The 24,580-nt window shown below is 48.0% G+C and overlaps 1 protein-coding gene across 1 annotated transcript in view; it reads right to left on the reverse strand.

Annotated features, from left to right (window-relative positions):
* Nucleotides 1-2,165: 2,165 nt before the first annotated feature.
* Nucleotides 2,166-24,580, reverse strand: part of DCPS (decapping enzyme, scavenger) — a 50,516-nt gene continuing 28,101 nt past the window's right edge. The window contains exons 3-6 of the mRNA XM_084783574.1: nucleotides 14,743-14,888; nucleotides 7,913-8,026; nucleotides 4,272-4,382; nucleotides 2,166-2,615 (exon numbers count right to left, since the gene is read on the reverse strand). Of these exons, the coding sequence (XP_084639700.1) occupies nucleotides 2,349-2,615; nucleotides 4,272-4,382; nucleotides 7,913-8,026; nucleotides 14,743-14,888 (638 nt within the window). The 3' untranslated portion in view covers nucleotides 2,166-2,348. The remainder of the gene's footprint in view (nucleotides 2,616-4,271; nucleotides 4,383-7,912; nucleotides 8,027-14,742; nucleotides 14,889-24,580) is intronic.

Here is a 24,580-nt window from a genome sequence, read left to right on the forward strand (position 1 = left end):
GACCTTTGCCAGGCCAGAGGCTGGTTCTTCTAAGTATAAGAAAACTACGTAGCCAGGCCTAGAGGAGACCTCTCTCTGACATCATGTAGGCTTATGTCACTATCCCAGAGGCACCTCCTTGCAGAATAAGCCAAAAGGAAAACAGGAGTGGTTAACAGGTATGTGGGGGGTAGGGCAAGGCAGAAGGTCATCCAGAGCATAGGTTTATGCCCTAGGGAGGAATGAATACCTGGTCTTTCCAGACTTAATTACTGTCCTTCCAACTTTGACACCATGACCCCTCTAACCTGTCTACATGAATAAGCAGGCTGCTGCCTCCCTGTAGGTTGTATATCCAGCAATTACCCTACCCCACCCCACCCAGACACAGTGAGATTATAGCACGTAACACAACAGTTAGCCTGTGTGTGAGCCTGAGCCAACAGGCAGCACAGTTGGGGTGGGGGTTGGGTGGGGCAAAGAGCATGGGATGTGGTAGTAGGGTTGTAATGTCCTGGAGGGAGGCCTCATCTGGTACCTCAGCAGTTCATCTCCCCTCAGAGCTCATTCCCCTGAGGCTACAGGGCACAGTCAGTGCTATTTGCTTTCAAAGAAGAGGTCACTTCTTTTTTTTTTTTTTTAACCCCGGTACCTGGAAAAGGAGCAAGTGAGATCCAGGAAGTTGCCATGCACGCTGAAAACATCTCTAATAAACGATCTCTCTCAGCCTCCTCTAAACAAACCCTTGGCATTGGCACACAGCCGTGCCCAGGAGAACATCGGCTTTGTGTTTAGGGAACCACTAGTCTGTGTGGCAGCCAAGAACAGGTCTGGTCTACACTTGTAATACACACACCTGCTTTGGTTACCACCAGAATAACTGCAAGTCCGTGTAGTGGCTGGATGCATACCTCAACCTTGGGATGCTTGCAGAACTGCAGAGAAGGCTGGGTTAGGACAGCAGTCATGCCTCAACTGGACTTGCTGGAGGCTAGAGTGGCCTCAGATTCTCTGACCACTCACCCCAAACCTCTGCTGTTTTTAAATAGGGAATCTCTTTTTCAGGGGCACCAAGGTCCAAGTACTCTCCACCATAGGCAGTGTGGGGCCTGGAGCAAGTGACGGGGTTAGGGCCACCACTGAGGGCCTCACTGGCAAAAATAGCAATTGGGCACTGAATCAAGGCTCTTGGTTCTCAGGCGAAGGTATGCAGGGTCACAGACACCCATCTTCCTCATGCTTCCCTCCCAGTCACTTCAAGGTCCAACATCCTGAGTCCCAAGGGGCAGCTTCCAGAACAGGGCACAGTATCTTTAGCCTTCCCCTGCCCAAGAGTAAACACCAGCTCCATTCTGCAGGATGCTATACAGATAGACAATTGTCCTTTGTGCTGGACAGTGACCTCATGGTGCTCCCTGTGGCCCTGTTCTGTGGGACAGTGGCCGATGTCACTCTCCTGAGGTAGGCTCCTGCCAGCTCCATGGCTGGTCATCAGCCTCTGATACCCTGAAGTCCATTCCTGGCCTCAAGATTCTGTGAAGCAAAGTGCTGGTCAGACTGTGGTCGTGAGCCCCTCCACTGCAGCCAGGCCCTTCTGCCCTGATAGTGTTTTGAACTTCCTGGCTGCCCCATATGAATTTGTTTTGTCTTTCTGCCTAGATAACAACATCAAGGACAGGGTTCTGCGGACCAAATTACAGAAGCAAAGGCAGGCTTTGGGGGTTTCATCATCTGATTCTCAGGAAAACACTCCCAATTCCAGGCATCTATCCATAGTCCCCTCATCAACTATATCAACAGCCTTGACGCACATGCAGGGTGTAACCTCATTACTAGGGAGGGAAGAAGGAAGTGGCATCTAAGGCCTCCACAGACTATTTCCGGAAATGTTTATGAATTTGGTTTTAAGGATGGGCATTAAAGTGGAGGGAGAGAGAAACATGGCAGTCGAGTTAGAAGGAGTGTGTGAGCAGCCGTGTAGACTTAAGACAAGGAAATCAACAGGTACAAAAAGCGTGGGGAAGTGGAAGAAGTCTTCAAACCTGCCAGGAAGCTGTGACTCACTAGCCGTGATGACACCCTGAAACTTTGCACCTTTTCCAAGATGTCCCCAGCAGATCTGCCCACTCACCTTCCCTACCACTTGTCATTTTCCCTACCACCCCACCAGGCTACACCATTAGTCCTCACCAATAAGAAAGTAGTTTATTCTCATGTGAGGAGTAAACCAGTACAAAACACATCTTACACTTGACCTTTGCTGAAAGGCCACACAACTACAAAATACAGTTTAGGAAAATCCCTCAGAAATAAAGACCAAGGCCGCACTACCCGAGGCCTGGCCCACTTGTTCCCCTCTCTTCAGCGACTCAGGTTTGCTGGGTCTTCTGCAGGAGCTGGAGCAGGGGGTCATCCATCCTGAGGGCAAACGTAAGAGTGCGCTGCTGATAGTGCTTGGGGTCACACTCTAGGTTCTCGATCACTTCAGCCAGCAGGTGTGCCCGTTCCACACCTGAGCCGGGGGCCTCGAAGCCCAGGGCAGTGAAGTGCACGTGCAGGTGGTAGTAAGAAGGCAGGTAGTGTAGGTACACGCGCAGACGGTCTCCTGTCACCTGGTAGCGCTTCAGGATGGCTTCCTGGTAAGGAATGACAGTGACAAAAGGGTCATCACCTTGCCAAGGAGCCAGTACCCCAACCTCTGACCTCCCCAACTGGGTCATTACATCCTGGCACCAGCTGGCCTGGGATGGCTATAAACCCTCCAACCAGCTCTCTGCCCTGTCTGCCTTAGATCCTGGTCTCTCTAAGAAACTGGCAAACATGGTGACACAGCCAAGCTGAGACATTCCTCAGTGGAGATGGCCCTGAGTCACTCCAAGTTCCAGAAAACATGGGCTTCTTCCTTTGGCAGTCTAGGAAGTCCCAGATCCTAAGGTCGGCCCAGGGTCCCAAGGCTGGGGACCTGCAGCACCTGAACAATCCTAAAGTAGGCAATAAGGCTGTGGAGATGGGGCTGGGCTAGCAACTTGGTAAAAGGGACACAGGGAGGGGTTTCAGGAAGGGCTCTCAGACCCCAGCAGAGCTCCGTGTAAAAGAAGAAAGCACTGAAGTTGGCCCTGGCTCCTTTCCCCAGGTCCACCTTGCTCAGAGAGCAAGGAAGTGGTTGGAGACAGGAAGTGGTCTACCAACCCCACAGCTCTGTCAGAGGGAAAAAAGACTCAGGCCCCTGTGGGCTCAAAATTTAACCCCAAATCATACTCTGCCTTTGGTGCTACCATTGGAAAAACACAGCAGCAGGGTGGACTGGAGGGTTTTCTGGGATAAGCAGGGCTGATGGGCAGGGCAAGCCGCCAAAACTGCCGGGGCAGGGAAGTGAGACCATGCTGTGCCACTGAGAGTACCCAAAGGCTACTTCTTGAGAAACTAGTGGCTCCAAAAAGGAAAAGGCAGAGGAAGGCACCAAGAGGAGAAGGTAGTTAGGGTACAAGGGTATGGGGGGCAGTATCTAGTGTGTACCCCAATACTGTCCTGGAAAAGTAAGAGGGCATCCTGGCTAGGTACCTATGTGATTGTTGGTCCCTGGCAGGACAGGTGTCTTTACATAATCAAAAAAAAAAAAAAAAAAAAAAAAAAAAAAGGCTGAGGCTCAGCTCATACAGTGGTAGCTTCAAAAGGGATCCATCCCAACTAGATCCTGAGGAAGCTCGGAGGCAAAGGAAGTGACCTGTTCAAGGACCCTGAGACAGTTAGGACTCAAATGGCAGGCCACGGCCACAGACCCAAGCTGCTAGTCACTCTTGTCTCACCCTCTCCTGCCCTGGTGGCTCCTTTCCCTGTCTTATAACGTCCCAGATAGAAAGAACCTCCAGAGCATTAAGTGTTGCAGTATTCAGCCAGCCTTCAGTCTAGGTGAAGAAGGTATGTGCATATATACAAGTCAAAGTCATGTGACCAACATCCAAGGGACTCCTCTGGCACAAGGTGGTTGTCATGAACAAGACAGGTAATTTTGGGATGGGAGGGACCCTGTGGGGTCTACTTGTGGGGTAGAGGGGTATCCTACATGGGACTACAGACAAAGGCAGGGGAGGGCAAGTCTGGGGGCAAGGAAAGATAATTGGAAGTAGAGCTGGAGTGCTGGGCAGGACAAGCTATGAATCAATCTAAGAGTTCTAGAAGCATTCATGACTGAAATCCAGACAGACTTTGAGGAAAGTGAGGGAAAAGACCTGGGCAGGGGACACACTGGAATCTGCTAGAAGCTTGGGCTTCTGCACTGAGAAGCAACTCACTTGTCCTTCCCGGAGAATGTTCCTCAACAGTGGCAGGTGCTCGGGAGTGAGGTCTCGAAGTGATCTGATACCCCGGCGATGGCAAATGGCAATCAAGTACAGGTCATCAAGCTGTGCAGAGACCAAAGGAAAAACAGTGCAGTGCTAGGTTCAGCAAGGAGGCTGCCAGGCAGGGCACTCCTACCCAAAAGGCTAATCCAGGAGACCCTACAGCAGGACCGATGAGCACGTACTATAGCTGTCTGTCTGCCCTGGCTACCAAGGACTAGCTGAAGAACAGGATTTCTTGTGTACTCTTTCTGTTAAAACATCTTAAGGATCTAGGTGTGGTGTTACACATCTGTAATCCCAGCACTCAAGCAGAAAGACTGAGGGTTCGAGGTCACTCTGCTACACAGTAAAACCCTGTCTCAAAAAGTAGAAGAAACTGGGAAAGAAAAGAAAGGAAGAAAAAGAAACTATAAACAACAACAACAACAAAATGCATCATCTGCGAATGTCTTCAGAGTTGACAGGGAGAGATGGAGAAGTTCAGAAAGGGCCAAGCACAGGTCTTTGTCCTGAAGAATTTACAGCTTAACCCATGTGCATGTCTTTGTGTTGTATGAAACAAAAGCAGGGCAGGTCTCCTTTTCTTTGGTACTGAGGACAGAACCCAGGGTCTTCTGCATGCCCATCACAACTTCTACCACTGAGCTACTTCCCCCAAAGTCATCAACACACAAGAGGAAAGGGAGTCCAGCCAGCTGGGTGACCAGAAAGTCCTCTGAGGGAAGGCAGAGGACCTGGAGTGAAGGCTCTGAAAGGCTGGCAGCTCAACGTATGTGGAGTCGAAGGTACATGCAGGGGTGTGGGGAGCCACACAGAGGGAAAGAGTCCCTAGGTCTGTCTGCAATAAGCGCCACAGTTACTGTCAGCTATTTCTCTCTTTTCCTATCTCAGTGGTTCACAGAGAGCCCTTCCTTCCTGTAAATGGCGCCTGGCTGAAAATCTGGAGTCACAACACAGCAAAGAACCAGTGTCAACAAGATCTTGTGCCAGAGAGCAAATGAATTCTTTCTCTTGCCCGGAAACCCCTCCCACACCGTCCCTGCTCACCAAACCTTGGCCTTGCTTGGTTATCACATCCATGTGCCAGGCTGTGGAGCCAAGTCCAGAGAGAATCCAGCAGCCCCTAGTCCTGAGGCCTGACCTGCCAGATTCCTCAGGGAGATGATTTGGGAACCATGAGTCACGCAGCCACATCCCCAAGAGTCCTAACTTAAGAACTGGGAATGAGAGCATCCACAGGAGGCCTGCTGTCCAAGTGTGTCATTCTTTTTGTGGCAGTCATTCATCCCACCAGAGTTACAAGAATCTGGGCTGTGCCCAAAAGCTGCTGTCTGAGCTGTGTCCATCAGGCCTTTCTTTGATCCCAAGCCCTATTTTGGATCCTCCCTTCAGGTCTTGTGCCCAGGTGGTGTACTTTCACATTAGTAAGCAGTCAAGGGGAAAAAAGAAAACACAAGGGCTTTATTTTGAGCATATATCTGGCTGTAGGGTGTGTTACCGTCACAGGACACTCAAAATAAATAAAAGCCTTTATTTTCAGTATCAGGGAGCAAATCCCAAACATCACACCAGATAGTTTCTCTCTGCTCCACTGGCATGGACTGAGGCGTGGAGCCTGGCGCTTAATGTCAGCTCACAGGTTGGGTGAGAAGGAGAAGGAACCATTCTTTGATATTAGACATGATGGAAGGTTTTCTGCAAGTAGCCAAAGATCCTCCTTGCTCAGAAAAATGAGCTGAAAAAGGTAGATAAGGACAGGTGAGGCTTGTGACTCATACTCAATTAGGGGGCTTATTGGTCACCTTAGGGAGACTTTTTTATAAAAATGCTGGATGAAAAAAAAAATCAAAGTAAGTTTTCTGGGACAGCACAAGTATTAGCTTTATCATAGCCTCTAGGGACTCAAAGAAAGGATTCCTGGCCTGAGAACTTTGGGCCAAAGAGCTTATGCTGTACGGACTGAAAACGTGTGTTCATGCATACACATTTATATCCACAATATATAAAAATTACTTCTGGAAGCTAAGATGACATAACAGTAGTGGCTTCTGAAGAAGGGGGTCTGAGGAGTGTGGAGTGAGGAAACCTACTCTTCCTACACTGCCTTTGTATTAGATCTATTTTAATCACAGGCACATGGTACCAACATAAAAGGAACCACAAAAGAACATACAGGTAATCTCTTAATAGAACTGAGGAAGTCAGGTTCGGTGGCACACATCTAGGAAGGCTGGGGATCAGAAGTTTGAGGATAGCCTGGGCTACAGAGCCAAACTTTATCATCAAAGCAAGGAGTAGGAGAAGCATGACCGCGGAAGGCATAACCTCTAGAAAATACTAGACACCTGCCACATACTTATTGAATGCATGAAATGAATATACCCAGGGCCACCAGTTTGGGGACTATAAATACATGCTTTTTTGTTAGTTTTTGGGACAAGGTTTCTCTGTGTAGCCTTGGCTGTCCTGGACTCTCTTTGTAGATGAGGCTGGCCTCAAACTCAGAAATCCGCCTGCTTCTGCCTCCCAGAATGCTGGGATTACACCGCGCCTGGCTAAATACATATTGCAAAGGCTAGAGAGATAGCTCATGACTAGAGCTTTTGCCTAATATGCTTAGCATCTGAGGGTTGATCCTCAGCAGAAAGAGACAGGAGCAGAGAGGAAGAACAGTATGTTCCTGGGGAAGTGGGGGTGGTGAACAATACTCAAGGGAGCCAGGAATGCTCCTCAAAATTGCAGTTTTTCCAGTTTTTCCATCTCCTTGATCTTTCCCTTGACCCTGACCCCACTACAAGAACCAGAAGCTCAGATATGACCCATCTTACTGCTGGGGAAGCTGCCAACTTCTAAAGGAGCAATGGCGTTCTCTGTTGTCATAAGCCAAGGAGTTGAGGCACTGAATAAAACATGGCACTATTCACACACAACTAAGGAAAGGCTAGGAAGGGCCAACCCTCACTATCAAGCAAGGTGAAACACTTACCTTGGCTTCTTCACTGCTACTCCTGAAGCAAGGAGTTGCAGCCACTTTCCAAATCCTTTCGCATCTCACAGAGGACAGGCCGCTGTACTGGTAGGCCAGAAGGGCTCCTGATAGGCCTGGGTCAGATGGTTCATGATTTCTGTTCTCTATGCCTTGGGCTCGGGCATATTCAGGGCTGTGTACAAGTCTGTCTATATCTCTCCTCCATCCCTAGACTGTAATCTACCTGCAGTCATGAGCATTTCAATCCTCAACAGTTTCAGAAGGAAGTTCTTCCTGTCCACACTTATTTCCCATGACTAACTGGGCTTTAACTCAGAATTTCCAGGTGCAGGGCTGCCTGGGGGGACAGAGAACTTTGTCTGCAGCCATGGAGGCAGGCAAACATCACCCCATGATACCTTTTGGCTAAGAGCAGAGCCAGCAAAGGCTTTAGGTTGACCCATGGAAGCAAAAGCAATTGCCATTTCTTGCTGGGTAACAGTAATTAGTGATGTAAGGGAGGCGGGCCTCCAGAGACAGGCCAGCAGCATGGTGGTGGCAGCTCAGAGGCTGCAGTGCCTGGGAGCTTAGAGGCTAGAGTGCTCCCACGCCTGGTCTTTACCTGCTGCTGGTTCCACTTGAGGTCTGGAATGAGGACAAAGCCATCAGAAGGATCTGGGTTCTCATAAACAATCCGGTCAGCTTCAGCCTTCTTGTCAAGAATGTTATATACCCACTAGAAGGAAAGAAAGGAGTTTACGAAGCCACTTCTACTGACTGGGACCTTCCAAGGGAAATGGTCCAGCTATGAAAGGCCACCAACTCCAGATGGACAATCACTGGCTTTGGAAAACTCTTCATTTCCTGGTTATCACTGTCATCAAACAGGCCTCTGAGCTCAGACACAGCTGGGCCCTTTAGGTTTCTCCTGGTCCATACAGACATATATACCCCACCCTTGCTCCTATATGAACCTCTCCAGTGCCCACCGAGGTAGGGGGAACGCTGTATATACATGGATCATTTGAGGACAAGAGCACAGGAATTTCTTTCTTTAATGGCAGCCAGCCACAGGGCAGGAAAACCTTTGGTTCTTCTATAGGCCAGTGAGTGTGGAAGAACTGTCATCACCTGGAGCTGCTTGATACGCTATATATCAGCAGACCTTGCTGACAAGCCCTAGAAGTCAAAGCAAAACAGGAAGTCACACAGACAGGGAGTCTCAATGACACTCTCACAGGATTTCCAGCCCTCTTACTACCTTCTGATCAGCAGCTCAGAGTCTTTGGAGGACCCTTCCCCAGACCTGAAGAGACTCCAAGGACATCACTCACTGTACAGTTCCATCTGGGGGCCTCTGTGAGGAAGGCAGGCTTGAAGGCGGTTAGGCTGAGGTGCTCCTGAGCTCACAGCACTCAGGAGCCCAGGTGCCTTTGGTCCTTTGCTATTTCCCCAGCCGTGAGGGCCGATGTGCACCCAGGAGTGCCCCGTATCCCAAAACCAAAGCTGCTGCAAATGGGGTGAAATAAGCAGCTGGGGCCACACCACTTCCTCTTCTTCCTCCAACTCAGAAGGAATTCAGCTCATGGACAGAGAAGGGAGGGGGTGACAAGCCTCTCTCTACTCTAAGAAGTACTGGCACAGGTGGCGTCCCCAAAGGCCACAGCAGGGGGGCTGGCCTGAGGGCAGGGAGTAGAGGACTTCTGCTGGGGTCCCCATAATTACTCAAGGAGATACTTCAGTCCTGAGGGTTTGCAGACCCCACAACTAGTTTACAGGACAAGCCAGGTCTGCAGAACACTTACTTGTAAAGGAACTTGAAAACAAGGAGAGGGGACTCCCCCATAGACCCCCAGGTTAGGCACAGACCACACTCACACACCTATTTTCACAGACAGTTCCTTTATTAAGTGAGGAAGATAGGTAAAGTGGCTGATTTCTGACTCAGGCAGAAAACAGCAATAAATGATTCTGCAGGTGTGATTTTTTTATAAGAGAAAAAAAAAGGGGAGGCCTGTGTGAATGGGCTAGGATGGGGTGGTGTGTTTTAATTAGACATGTTAATTAGGGTAGCCAAAAGGGGGGCTTTTGATTGATGAACTTTAGTCCTTTGATAGCTGACCTTAGTGCTCAACCTTTGGAATGACTCTGGCATAAGAAAGTGTCCACATAAGGGAACAGACCTTGGTGGCTAGCTTCAGGGATGTAATCTGAGGTTTACAAAGGAGGGGGGAAGGGGAAAGAGGAAGGTCTGCCAGCGCCATGTTTGTCATGCCTGGGCCTGCTAGAGCACTTCAACTTGGAGATGGCTTCTTCACAAAGTACCTGTGGCTGAGCCACACACAAGCTAGTGGGCCAAGATTCTTCCAGAAGCATTTCCTCTGCCACCAAAGACACCTTTGGGCATGTGCTGCCAGAGGGAAAAGAGCCAGCAAAGCTGATTCAAGACTCTCAGAGACAGAGGAAAGAGGGAGACCCCCTACTTCTACCATGGAAAGTCCCGGTGCACCTCTGGGACTATCCCTTGCCTAGAGGCACACACTTCCCACTGAAGAGCAGCATGCACTGTCACAAAGCATGAAGGAGCTCTGGAGCACGACAGCTCCTCAGCTCCACCCTGATTTGCTTCCACCATGGCCAAGCAAGTGAATCTTCTTTCCCAAAACAGCCTCTGTGCATGAGGCTTATGGGGAAGATTTTGACCAGGGCATGCACATAAAAGCACAATCCTAGAGCCTGCTTGAAGGAGGCACCCAAGGAACACCAACAGTGCGGAGGCAACAATGGGACAGTTTAATGGAGGCTGAGCGGCCACACGCATATGTGAGGACAGCTAAAGCTGCCCCATACTTGTGCTGCTCTATGCGCCACAGAAACCTGTTGTCATCATCCCCAATTTGCAGATGAGGAAGAAGCAGGAGTGAGGAAGCTCAGGCAAGCTCAAACAATTCCAAGCCCAGGAGCCTCGGCATAGCACGTCCTGCTTCCTAGGAAAGGCCAGGCCAAGGGCAGGACATCCACAGGAAGTCTCATGGCCAGCAGCCCAGAGAAGGCAGGCTGAGATAGCAAAGGGCGAAATTCACACAGAATTCACATGAATCACACAGGGTCAGGGAATGGGAGGACTGCCCTCAAAAGCCAGTCCTGGTAGACTGTGCTTTCTAGAAGCCATGGAGCTACAGTGTGACACTGGCAATGACTTCTAAGTCCTCTTTCCTCCCTGACCTCCCAGGAGACACCCTGGTCCAGGTCGATGGCCCCTCCGTTCTTCACTCTACTCACACATCCTGCCCTTCTCCTCTGGCCATGCTGTCCCTCCGGACTATGCCGCCCAGGTGTCTGCACAGCACACTCCTTCCCCATTCCTCCGCACTATCTGTGTGTGGTAATGGCAGCTCCACTCGAAATCGTTTTCTCTGCTGGCAACAGCAACGGGTACAGGATAAACGGGATGCCTCTCAGTTCTCACGAACCTAACAGGGAGGAGCTATGAGTCACAATTTCCAGACAAGGATACCTCGGCTCAGGGATTAAGGGAGATGCCCCACTGCTCTTGGCCAGAAGGATGAGAATCCAAACACTCCGTGAGGCAGAAGCTGGATGTGACAACTTGCAAATGCACACGTTTAGCCAGATGATCTTGAAGGCTTCAGGTCCAGACACCACTGCATTTTGTGTCTTTTACTGAACTTGTGCTAGGAAATTATAAGTACTTCAAATCTGAGGACCCAGACAGAGTAACTTGCTAAGAACCCAGACACCGGAACCAGATAGCCTGTTTTTCTGTCTTGCTTCCAAAAGGCCTGGTGGGAAGAGTTGAGGTAATGCATGTAAAATGCCTACAGCAGTTCCTGGCACCCAGCATGTGCTCAATAAACCCCAAACTGAACATGCTGTCTTCCACATAAGTTCCCCTCTCCCAGCGGTCAACATGTTGCCTGTTAAGAAGGCTCCACCCCAGTAGAACCCGGGGTCACCCGACAGTCCTTCCTCTCTGTATCTCCATTCTGAACCCTGTAACCCACTGACAGCTTCCTCCTGAATGGGTCCTTCTGCTTTGGATCCATGCTGGTTTCTAATCCTGCTCCATTTGCACTTGTTAAAATTTGATCTCACCCTTAGAAACATCAGATATTTAGGGATGGAAAAATGGCTCAAGAGATGAAGCACCTGCCACACAAGCAAATGGGCCAACCTGAGTTCAGATCCCTAGGAGCGACATAAAAAAGCCACTGCTAGTAATCTATCTTAGTGCTCAGGAGACAGAGACAGGGAGCTCCCAGGGCAAGCCGGCTAGCCAGGCTGGCTGGATCTGCATGCTCTCAACTTAGTAAATAAAGTGGAGAATGACGGAGGTAGACGTCCAACATCAACCTCTGACCTCCACAAGTGTATGACAGAAGAGGATCTCATTATAGATGGTTGTGAGCCACCATGTGGTTACTGGGCCCTGAACACAGGACCTCTGGAACAATAGCCAGTGCTCTTAACCACTGAGCTATCTTTCCAGCCCCAATAGCATACATTTTTAAATGTACATGTGGGACTGTCAAGATGGCTTATAGATAAAGGCACTTTACTGCCGAGCTTGATAACCTGAGTCTGATCCCCAAAATCCATAAGAAGTCCTCTTATCTCCACCTGCACACTATGGTGCATGAATACATGCACACCCACATACATAACAAAATGGATAAGATGTAAAAAGTTTCATTAAGAAAACAAAACGCACATGCCTCCGTTTCAGTCCTTGAAGGGCCAGACAGTGGATACAAAACAGAGTCTCTTGCTGCTGTTTTTAAGAATGTCCCCCAAGTGCTTGTGAACTTCCAGTCTCCTGAACACAGTCCACAGACCTCCTCCAGGCCACTCAGGGCTGTTCCCACTGAGCCTCGTGTTGCCAGTGACTACTCACACCAATACTGAACCTTTGGACCTGTTCTTCCCTCTGTCTTGTCTACATATGGTCTAAGACTCAAGGGGAGAAGTCCGTCTCTATGACCCATGTCTGCACTGGTCCCTCTCACCACACCACTATGCTCACATAGTCCACCCGTGTCATGATCACAACTGCCTATCTGCATGTCCTCCACCCGTGTCATGATCACAACTGCCTATCTGCATGTCCTCCACCCATGTCATGATCACAACTGCCTATCTGCATGTCCTCCACCCGTCTCATGATCATAACTGCCTATCTGCACGTCCATCTTCCTGAAGAGATTTTGGATATTAGCAAGAGCTTGTCAGCTGGGAGTCTCCTTAAAGCCCTGCACAGGGCCTCGAACACAGCAGACAGTCACAAATACAGAGTCTGCTGCCAATTATGCTAGAAATTTCTGTCAATCAAGATCTGGGAGACAGGAGCTCTGCTGAATTACTTTTGTTCACAAGTAGACCTGGGTAATGGTTCACAGTAAGGACTCACATCAGCTAGGCAAGGGCCTCCTCTCTCTTGAATCCCAGATATGTACAAACAGCCCCCAAAAGGTCCCTCAAGGATCCTACACAGAAGTTATCTAGGAATGGAGAGAGAGACTTCTTTTGTACTCAGAAGACAGAACAAATGTCAGAGCATTTTTAAAAAAGAAAGGGGCAGGGGAGTACTTGCCTAGGATCCATGTGCCTACCCCTCTCCCCCATGTTGAATCCCACTATCACATGAACTGAGTGTAGTGACATACATCTATGGCCCTAGTATCTGGGGGACTGGTGCAGTAGGGGCATCTTCTGCTACAGTGAGTTTGAGGCCAGCCTGGGCTACTTGAGACTATATGATGGTTGGTTTTAATTGTCAACTAAACACAACTTGATCACCTGGGAAGAGAACGTCTCAATGAAAGCTAGCTTGCTAGATCAGGTTGCAGGCACGCCTGTTTGGCAGTGCTTCTCAACCTGTGGGTCACAACCCCTTTGGGAGCTGAATGACCCTTTCACAGGGGTCACCTGTCAGATATCCTGCATGCCAGATATTTACTCTATGATCCATTACAGTAGCAAAGTTACAGTTATGAAGTAGCAATGATGGCTGGGGTCACCACAACACGAAGAACTGCATTAAAGGGTCACAGCGGTAGGAAGGCTGAGAACCACTACTATAGGGCATTGTCTTAGTTGACTTAGCGGATGTGGAAAGATCCAGCCTGAATGTGGGCGGCCTCATTGCCTGGATTGGGGCCCTGGGCTGAGTACACGCAGAGAAAGCTGGCTGAGCACTAAGCACGTATTCATTGAACTGTGGATGTGGGGTGACCAGGTTGTCTCCGTTCCTGACACTGTGTCTTCCCCACAGTCATGAACGGTGGGGAGCTGTGGTTCTGGACTTGTGAGCTAAAATAAGGCCCCACTCCAGGTTGCTCTTTATCAGGATATTTTAATCACAGCAACTGAAATGAAACTAGGACACTCTGTCTCAAATGTTAAAAAGGAGAGAACATAGGTGATCCCGAGCCAAAAGAGCCAAAAGAGCCGAGTGGCAATGACTGCACTTCCAGGTCTTATGCCCTAGGGGGTCAGCATCAGCATACCACTTTCCCAGGGGAACAGCTTTCCCCAGGCCCTGACAATCTCCCCTTCCTTATTTCTCTCTGTTACACCTGCTAGACCCTCACCTCACACCCGGTGTCCACCTTTCTTCTGAACTCAGGAGGAACGGCTGTAAGCATGAGAGTCTCCACCATGTACCCGAATATGGAAAGGGTAGTAAAAAAAAAAAAAAAAAGGCCCAACATGAGTGAGCGAGAATGAGAAGGAACCAGTGAGTGCCAGTGAGTGGGCAAGGAAGTGACTCATCAATATGTGTCAATCATATTTAACTGTGAATATCCACATGGGGCCAATTCCGGGCACAGGCTCTAGTTGGCACTGGGCCTAAACCCAAAGAACTGCCAGGATATCTGAGCTAAGCATCCTGCATCTGGCTCCGGCAGAACACTCTGTCATCCTATATACACAGGTCTATACCAAACACACACTGGGGACCATTGTACAGTCTGCTGTAGAAATATCTGAAGGGAGTAAATGACAGGTAAATTTTTGCTCTAAGACTTGTCTCCTGCATGCTGGAGTGCTACAAGAAAGACTAGGGATACGAGGCTGTATCCAGATCACCTAACCCACCAGAAGGCTTTTACCCATTCATAGATCTTTAGTGAAGAGACAAGACAGGGCTATCCCAGAGCAGATAAAAGTTCTCTAGTGGGATGGATTTCTTAGGGTGGCATGCCTAGTACTTCATAAAGGGCCCACAAAGCCTGCCCTGACTGAATAAAATGGCAACCAGCACACACCAAAAGGCTCCATCCAAGTTCCATTTTGCAGGCTCACAGTCACACATACTGCTCAGGCCTTCAGGTTAATTGTGTACTATCTCTGGGATGACCCCAACAAGTGCTTGGAAGAAGAGAAGCCAGCTACAGGATTAACAGTTCATGAGCCCTGGCAGTTAGTCACCTGGATGCTGAGGCTCTGAGACTCCAGATGGGGTAAGGTGATGCTCCTGTAGTCCTCTCCAGTCTCTCGGATCAGGCGGAGGTCCTGGCGCATGTATTTTTGAAGGTGTTTCTCTGTGGCAGGGTACACCACGGTTGTCTTCACATCTACAATGATACAGCATGGCCTGACTAGTAAGATCATTGCCTTCATGAGCTGAGCCACATTCCTGTCAGGACAAAGCTTTTGATGATGACTTTCTGGTCCCTCATGAAATTAACTACAGCCACCCCTGACCTTCATGTTCCAGGCACAGTGACCAAAGGTTTCTTACTTCTTATACGGACATGTCTAGTTATATGGCTTTCTGAATGCAAAGCAGGAATTGTAGCTTGAAGCCCAGTGGCTCCCTTTAGGAGAGGTAGTACAGCATAGCTTGGTGGCTCCGTGTGAACTCTGGAGCCAGGTTGTTTGGGCTCAAGGCCTGCCTCTGTCTGCTCCTCATTCACTCTGAGTAGGACTGTCCCCACCACCACCACCTGGAATTTGGTCCAGTTACTTAAGTTCTGTGTGCTGACTTCCCCATCTACCAAATGAAGACAGCAACAGCTCTTATGTCATAATACTGGAAGAAGAAGTGTGTTAATTACCCGAGAAGCACTTAGAACAATGTCTTCTGCTTATAAACACTTCAAAAGCACTGGGTGGGGTACTGATGAGATGGCTCAGGGTTAAAGGCCACATGGCCTTGAGTTTAAACCCTGGGACCCACATGGTAGATGGAAAAAAACAACTCTTGCAAGCTGGTCTCTGACCTCAACACACACAATATGGCAACACAAATAAGTAAACAAAGTGGTAGATGTTGAATCCAGGTTTCTCAGGAGGCACTATCAATACTTTGGCTTGGATGGCTCTACAGTGCGGTGTCCTGCAGGATCTCTACTGCAGCAGCAGCCTAGCCTCAGCTTGGATACTAGTGTTCTATAGCAACCAGATGTCTGCAGAGATTTCCAAAATGTCCTTTGGAATTTTTAAAATGTTTGTATTTGTAAAAGCTGTGAGATTTTTTAGTTTGTAAAATAGTTCATATTGCAGTGTTACTAATATGTGATCTTGGGGATGAACAAGAAAGGAAAGGTCATAGCTTAACAGTGATGCGTATGTTGTGTGTCAAGTTGGCCAGGCATCAATTATGCTAGATAGTCTCCTGTCATCTTGACACAAGTTAGAGTCATCTGAAAGGAGGAAACATCAATTGAGAAAATGCCTCCATAAGATCTGTTTGTAAAGCCAGGTGAGGTGCTCCCAGGTGGGAGGTAATCTCAGCACTCTGGGAGGCAGAGGCAGGTGGATCTCTGTGAGTTCGAGGCCAGCGTGGTCTTTACAAAGTGAGTCCAGGACAGCCAAGTCTACACAGACAAACTCTGTGTGGGGGTGGTGGTGGTGGTGGTAGGGATTAAAAGTCAGCTGTAGAGCATTTTCTTAATTAGTGATTGATGGGGAAGGGCCCAGGTGGTACTGCCCTGAGATGGTGGTCCTGGGTTCTATAAGAAATCAGGCTGACCAAGCCATGAGGAGCAAGCCAATAAGCAGCACCCTTCATGGCCTTTGCTCCTGCCTCCAGGTTCCTGCTCTGACTTCCTTGGATGAGTGCTGTGGAAGTGTAAAAGCCAAATAACTCTTTTCCTCACCAACGTGTTTTTGGTCATGGTGTTCCATCACAGCATAGCAACACTAAGTAGGACAGTGTTTGTTTATATTTGTGTCTGTTTCATTGCTATAGTCTCACCCTGTAGCCCAGGCTGGCCTAGACATCACTATGCAAATCAGGCTGGAGCTGAACTTGAGAAGATCCTGTCTTTGTCTCCCAAGTGCTGGAATTACATCCAAGAATAGCAGTTTTAATTAGCAACAAACCCTGAGCCAGGTGTGAAGGTGCTCACACCTTTAATGCCAACACTTGGGAAGCAGACACAGGCCAGGCGATCTCTGTGAGTTTGAGGCCAGGTCTGGGCTACATGGTGAGTTCCAAGACAGCCAGGACTGCTACACAGAGAAACCTTGTCTTGGAGGGAGGATCCTGTAATTTTCCTGAGCAGACTATATTCGAATGCTCTGGTCTAGCATCACCTGGCTACAGTTAAGTCCTTCCTACTATTGTCAATGGCATATGGCATAGCTGGTGTTTCAACAAAGATTTTGGCATTGCAAAATCGGCTAGATGTTTCTGAAGAGCCCCGCATGCCCCCTCTTGTAGGACTCAGGTATGCTCTTCCATGGACTACCATTCCATCCATATATCAGCACCCGGCTGCGAACCAGCAGCCTGCACTTTCACAGTGGGTCTGAGGATGCAGACGGTTCTGTTGCACTTTTGTTAATAAGGAAAGCGAGAGGCAGGAATTCAAAGCTCATCCAGTGTGATGCTGGAGACACAGCAGAGGCAAGACTGGAACAAAGGCCGCCTTAGCCTAAAATTGGTACTCTTTCAAGACTGCAGCCCAGTTTTTCTAAAGCCAGGTCAACACAGGCAAGTGACACACCAGTGAGCACAAAGTATCCCATCCCATCAGCTCTGGGACAGGGAAGCAATGTGGGGGGAGACCTGAGTTTGGGTTTACCTTTTCTGCTGGGTGACCCTGGGCATATGCTCAGATCCTTTCCTGATACATGGTGACCCCATCTGCTGCCTCTCAGCTTTTGTTAGCATTCAGTAAAGCATGTCCTCCCCTCTGGATCACCAATCAGCCAATTCTCTGCTCCTGACGCTGAAAATAAGGCACAAAAACTCACAACCTTCTGGAACAAAAGACTTGCTTTTCACTCTCCATGACTCTAATAACCAACCCACAGTCAGACACCAAACACATAAATTTCAAAAGACAAGAGACTGCCTGGAACCGCCTGAAGGGCACCACCCTGGAACTTGCAGGGGCCGCAAGAGAAATTGCCAGACACAACATCTGTAATCAAGGTAGAGGATGAGACTAGAGGTCTGGGGCCAGGTAGCTGGGTGTACACCCTGAGTCTGCATTCACTAGCTATGTGATCAAGGGCAAGTGGCCAACCCTCTCTGTTGCTTCATTCTCCTCACCTACATAGCTTGAGGGTGACGACAGCACTGTCCCTGAAGTGTTGGAATGAGACCTACAGGAGTTAGTGGGTGGAAGGCATTTAGGAACTTTCTCACACACACAGAAGTGCTGCACTGACAACCAGTGTCTGTCTACCTTTGTTTGTGTTGTGCTGTCAGTTGCCTGAACTGGAGAGAGACGAGCCTTGGCAAGTGAACTCTGTGAAAGTTGGGGAGAGATCCTGGAACAAAGGTGAGGTTGACACTAGAAAACAGCCTGACTCTGCTGGCAGGGGACACATAGCCCTGGGCATATAGCCTGGGGCTCCTGGCTGTTCCAGAGAGCAAGCCCTGGTCTGTCCAGGCTTGTCAGGGATCTGGCCCAGCCACCCAGGGTGCAGGGAGATAGGAATCTTCCCAAGCCAGCCCTCTACTGCCCTCCACCCACCTCAGCACTGAGAAACTCCAGAATCTTTGACCCTCTTTCCTCAGAAGCCAGTGGAACACCGGCCCTTGCACGCGCACGCAAACACGCATGCGCACACACACACACACACACACACGCTAATGTGAGGCTAGGGCCTCTTTCCTGCTGCCTCTGTTGCAGCCACAGAGGCCCACTATTGGGCCACCGAACACTGCACTGACAAGTGCCCCTCTAGGCTTGGTGTAGCAGTTCCCACTGCTTCTTTGTTTCTGTTGGGTTTCAGGCCAGCTTGGCAGCCTGGTAGGGTTCCATGACCCTCCTTTGTCTACTGTCCCCCCTACCACTATGAGAACAAAAGTCCAAGAAGAGATTTGACTTTTATTTTTACTATTCATCCCTGGCACCTCACATGCAGTGAGCACTCAATAGTAATTACTGTGCAAATGAACGCATGAATTTGGCTTTTTCAGACTTTAAACCTGGAAAGAACATCTGTGTCCCAGATGGAATAAATACTCCTTGATTTAAAAAAAAAAAAATCAATGTTTCTTTCTCAATGCTGTTTTCCACCAGCAGCCTCCAAACCACCTCCAGAGTCTCACCTGCAGCTGAACTTTGGGAGTGTGGTCAAGAGCTGATGATCAATAAACACAGAAACGTCTGTTAGAAATATGCTGGGAAACAGGAGGCACCTGTGCAAGCTCTGTTTCTCTCACAGGTCAGTCAATGACTACATGGGAAAACAATGCCCTCGCCTCAACCTCACTGCTAAAGCAGACTCCACATCAATCACAAAGAAACCCCAGCACCCCAAATCCTGAGAGCATTCCCAACATGAGTGAGCAGCCTAAGGACGCTTCCAAAAGGCCAATGTTAAGGGTGTAATGGTGCATGTCCTGCAGTCCCAGCGCTCCGGAGGCAGAGTCAGGGTTTTGAGGCCAGCATGGGCAACTTACGGAGACCATGTTTCAATAAACAAAACAAAACCCAAGATGTTAAAGCTAGGAAAGAGTGGCTGAGGAATTGCTCCAGAAGAGACTAAATGAATGGAACTGAGGGGGTTTCAGTGGATCCTGTGTGGGACAAAAACCCTGCTTTACACAGGACACTGAAACAGGTACTTAATAATGGGCCTACAGCATGGAACCACTCTACAGAGGTGAGATCTGGGACACGTTCTTCCAGAGGGCTCCCTGCTCATCTGATTTCCAGCACCCAAAGCTGGCAGCTCACAGCTGCCTACAACACCAGCTTCAGGGGGATCTGACATGCGTGCACACACACTTCTTAAAAATAATAAAAAATAAAATTGAAAACTGAGATTATTCTGAAATGAATAGTTTGCCCATTTTCATGCTTGGACCCACTGCAACACTTTATCTGCCTGGAAGGAGAAGCAAAGCACAGAGACATAGGAAGTCTTCAATTGTCTTCACCACTTTCCTGTAGGATGTTTTTGTTATTGTTGTCCTTTCACTTGTTTCAAAGTAAGAGCTTAACAAAACAGAAGAGGTGTCAAACACCCTTCCGAACCTTGGCTTGAGTTTCTAACAGACACACCAGACTCCATGTTAAGTCAGTGAGTGCACTGAGTCATTTGCTTCTCACAAAGTGGGCATCAAGGCAATCTCCTTTAACACAAGGGGGGGACGGGGGGTAGTGGGGACAGACAGAAAAGCCTGAGTATTCCTGAGGCTCCTGGCACCATAGCGGCAGCCTTGTCTAGCCACTAGGTGAAACCACTTGGGATCCTTCTCGGCAAACGGCGCCAAGGAAGCAAGTTGGCTGGAGGGAGCACTGGCTCTGCTCGGCATGATCGATACCCTGCAGCAGCTTTTCCACCCCAAACCCTTCCTGATTGTGTAGCTTGGGAAGCAACAAAGAATTCCCCAACCATGCCCTCCTGCCAGCATCCTTTAAAAAGAATGCTGACAATCTAGTAAACAACTCCATGGTACTCCTCACAAGGGCTCCTGCCTGTCATGTTTTCTTTATTTTTTTATTTTCCTGTGTGTGTGTGTGTGTGTGTGTGTGTGTGTGTGTGTGTGTGTGTGTGTGTGTGTGTTTGTTTTTGGAGACAGGGTTTCTCTGTGTAGCCTGGGCTGTCCTGGCCTTACTCTGCTTGACTCTGCCTCCCAGAGTGCTGGGGATTACAGGTGTGCTGTCATGTTTCTTAAATTTTGCCTTTTATTTTTAACTCAACCTGAATTTGCAGAGGCTGAATGAAGTCAGGTGGTGCTTGCTTTGAAATGTTTCACTCCTCCCTGTGCCCCCAATTTCTAGCCTCCTAAAGGCACCACTCAGAACGCCACTCACCACTCGTCTCGTTCCTACCTGCCTTTTGAGGTTTGCCGGCACTGCACTGGCCACTCCTCTGGAAGGTAGGACTCGCCTCCGACTGGCCATCTACCAAGTGCGCATGCACACACGCCACATGTCTGGCCGCATGCTTCTCAAGCATCATCACAGGTTTTGACAAACTGATATTCAATACTACCATTGTTTTTTCCTTTTTAGTACAATTTCTAATGTTCAAAATTAGTAATTACCTTTTTACCTGGTTAATTCCTGTTAAGATCATGATGTCAAGAGTTTGCTCAAGAGTCACGAACATATGAACACCTGTTAAAAATATACTAGGGAACAGGAGACACACATGCAATCTCTGTATCTTCCACAGGCCACTCTATGATTATCTAGGAAAGCTATACCCCTCCTTAACCTCACTGCTAATGCAGACCCCAATTCAGTTACAAGGGAACCCCAGCACACCAAAACCCAGGGCATCTCAAACTCACTTTTCTGTTTACAGAAACCTTCAGACGTGTTAAAACTCATCAGGCACATGAGCAGTGATTATGCCTTCCTGGGGCCTCTGCCTAAGCACTACCGTCCTGGTACTGCCTCCCCCTTTTTCTGAAACTGGGCACTGGAAAAATGATCATCTGCTTTCGTGATTATTTCCTTTTTTTGCTGAAACAGTGGTCTTTAAACTTCAAGTTGTCATTATTTTTGAAATTACTTCTTAGAATTTTCATTAGAAAAATCCACACAAATATTTTCAATTCTTGACAATAACTTACCTAGTAAATCAGTAGGCAGAATTTAAAAGCACATATAATGGAGTACTATTCAGCCATTAAAAAGATAAAACTGCGGGGGGGGGGTGTTAAGACAGCTTAGCAACCAAGAGCACATTCTGTTCTTGCAGAGGACTAGTTTGGTTCTCAACACCCATCTGAGTTACTTACAGCTGTGCGTAACTCCAGTACCACAGGATTTGATGCCTTCATCTCAATTTCATCAGCAAATGTTTATATGCACAAACTCACACAGACATACATACATTCACATAAGTCTAAAAATAAAAATAAGAGGGCTAGAGAGATGGCTCAATGGTTAAGAGCACTGTCTGCTCTTCCAGAGGTCCTGAGTTCAATTCCCAACAACGACATGGTGGCTCACAACCATCTATACCCTCTAATGCCATCTTTTGGCCTACAGGTGTACATGCAGATAGAGCACTCATATACATAAAATAAATAAATAAAATCTTTAAAAATAAAAATAAGAGGCTGTAGGATGGCTCTGTGAATAGGGTACCTGACGACCTTCCCTCTGGAGTTCTACTCCTGGGACTCCATGGTGGAAGGAGAAAACAAACTAAAAGCTGTCTCAGAGTTTGGAAATACATGTCCTCTGGCAGTGCATATCCACACATATACAAATATATGCACAAAATAAATTTTAATGTATTAAAAATTAAAAACAAAACAAATCTTAAGGGCTGAGTGTGGTGTTTAATCCTGGCACTTGGGAGGCAAAGGCAGTTTGTGGCCAGTCTGGTCTACACAGGGATTTCCAGGTCAGCCAGGGCTACATAATAATATCTTGGAGGGCGTTGGGGGCATAAAACAAGCCCATATATGGCCCTGTAGTTGTGTGCTTAACTAACATGCAAAAGGCTGTGGATTCAATGCCTAGCAACACACACACACACACACACACACACACACACACACACACACACAGAGTATAGCACATGCCTATACTCCCAGTTCCTCTAGAGGCTAAGGCAAGAGGATCATCGTGAGTTCTAGGCCAGGCTGGCTGCCAAAGCAAGACCCCATTTCAATAAAACAAAAACCAATAAAAAAGATGAAAATCTGTCTTCTGCAGCAAAGTGCCCAATCTCACCCCTCCAGCCCCAGCAATGGTCCCTTCTGAAGTCATTGAAGTGGAAGGGGACCATTATACAGGACTATCCTCTGAGCCAAACTGCTACCATCTTTAGGAGTTTGGCTAGGCCTGCTCACCAAAGATCATCATAGCTGGGCTTGCCGACTGTCGAGCTCTGTCCTGGATGGAGGGGGCAAGGAGTCATAGAACTCTTAAGCATCCAATCACCCTTCTAACCAGTTGTATGTGTGCAATTCTGCCCTAGTTGCACATGGCCTGGGAGTCTCTGGGAAGGACTCAGGCATATAAATAGGAAAGGAAATGGGACAGAGTCTCCATCTACATGGCCAAGGGTGTGATCATCCATGTTGAGTGTGACTACTTTAAAGTCATCCATGTTCTTGCCTGTGCCCCCTCACTTACTGCTGTGTAAGGAAGCCAATAAACTCACTGGTTCCCCAGAGAGAACTCTGGAAGAACCACACCTTGGCTTGTGGCTGTCCGAGGAGAGGATAAATGTTGCTTATGTCTCCCCAAGGGAAGGGAGAAGGAGAAAGAGAGTAAGATCAGCATATGTGTGCTGGATGGTTTATGTCAACTTGACACATGCTAGAGTTATCTGAAGGGGGAAACCTCAATCGAGAAAATGATTCCATAAGAACCAGCCGCGGGGCATTTTCTTAATGCCACCCCTGGGCTGGTAGTTCTGGGTTCTGTAAGAAGGCAGGCTAAGTAAGTAACAGGGAGTGAGCCAGTAAGCAGCTCCCCCCCTTCCTGGCCTCTCCATCAGCTCCTGCCTCCAGGTTCCTGCCCTGTTTGAGTTCCTGTCCTGACTTCCTTCGATGATGAACAGTGCTGTGGAAGTGTAAGCCAAATAAAGCCTTTCCTCCCCAATTTGTTTTTGGTTATGGTGTTTTTATCACAACATTAACCCTAACTAAGATAACACATTATATACATGCATGAGAATATCCTAAAGAAGCCTATTATTTTGTCTAATTAACATAGGTTAATACAACTTTCCCCCCTTGACACAGTGTCTCACTATATAGCTCTAGATGGTCTGGAACCCACTTTGTAGACCAAGCTAGCCCTAGACTCTGAGATCCACCTGCCTCTGGCTAGTATTAAAGGTGTGTACTAGCACTCCAAGTCCAAAACAACTTTTAACACCAAAATTGCACTTACCATTAAAATATCCCTGTTTTGAAAAATAGATGGAGCCAGGGGCCATATACAACATCAAAATACTACCACTACCACCACCATCATCATCCTGAGAAAACAATCTTGCTATGTGTCTCTGGCAATAAAGGCCAGCCTGGCCTCCACCTTGCAGCAACCCCCTTGCCTCTGGCTTCCAAGTGTTGGGATTACAGGCGTGTGAAACCACATCTGGTAGTTATTCTTCTTGTTGTTGTTCTGCTGTGTTGGAGTGTGAACCCAGACTCTCATGTACGCCAGACAAGAACTCTATCATTGAGTTAGACCGCTAACTCAACTCAATGTTTTTAAAGCTGATTTCTATTAGACGGGAAGAGAAACTATATTTTGAACAGCTTCCCAGATAAAAGGATTAAAATGCCTCCTGTTACTATTGTTAAGAGTATAAAAACATCTAATGTGTAAATTGGTAATCTTAGCTTATGTTTCTTTTTGCTATATATAAAGCTGGGTATCTTCATCAGCATGTTAAATGTAAACAAGGAACATTTATCAGCCAAAAAAAACAAAAAAACCTGACAAAGTTTCCATGTGCAGCACAGCCACCTGACTTGTGAGGCCTCCGGTAGAGCCATAGAATTTGTGTACCTAACAAGTTCCCAGGTGGCCTGATGCTGCTGGCCCAGGGACCACACAGGAGAACAACTGGGCAAAAGCACAAACTCAAGTTGCTTCCACAGCGATGGTGCAAGGAGATAAATCTGCAACTTGGAACATCTCAAAATGTCTTTATTCTATTGTCACACTTCAGAAGTTAGCTAAAAAAAAAAAAAATTCTAGCATAGAAGGAAACAGAGATGTCTCAGAGGGCAAGCGTGTTTGCTGCCAAATCTGATGCTCTGAGTTTCATCCCCAGAAGGCACATGGTAGAGGAGAGACTGGACTTCAGAAAACTGCCCTGTCACCTGTACATGTATGCTGTGGCATACCTGAAGCCCTCCTACACAGAAAAT

Source organism: Acomys minous (assembly GCF_964271855.1).
Source record: "Acomys minous genome assembly, chromosome: 5".
NCBI lineage: Eukaryota > Metazoa > Chordata > Mammalia > Rodentia > Muridae > Acomys > Acomys minous.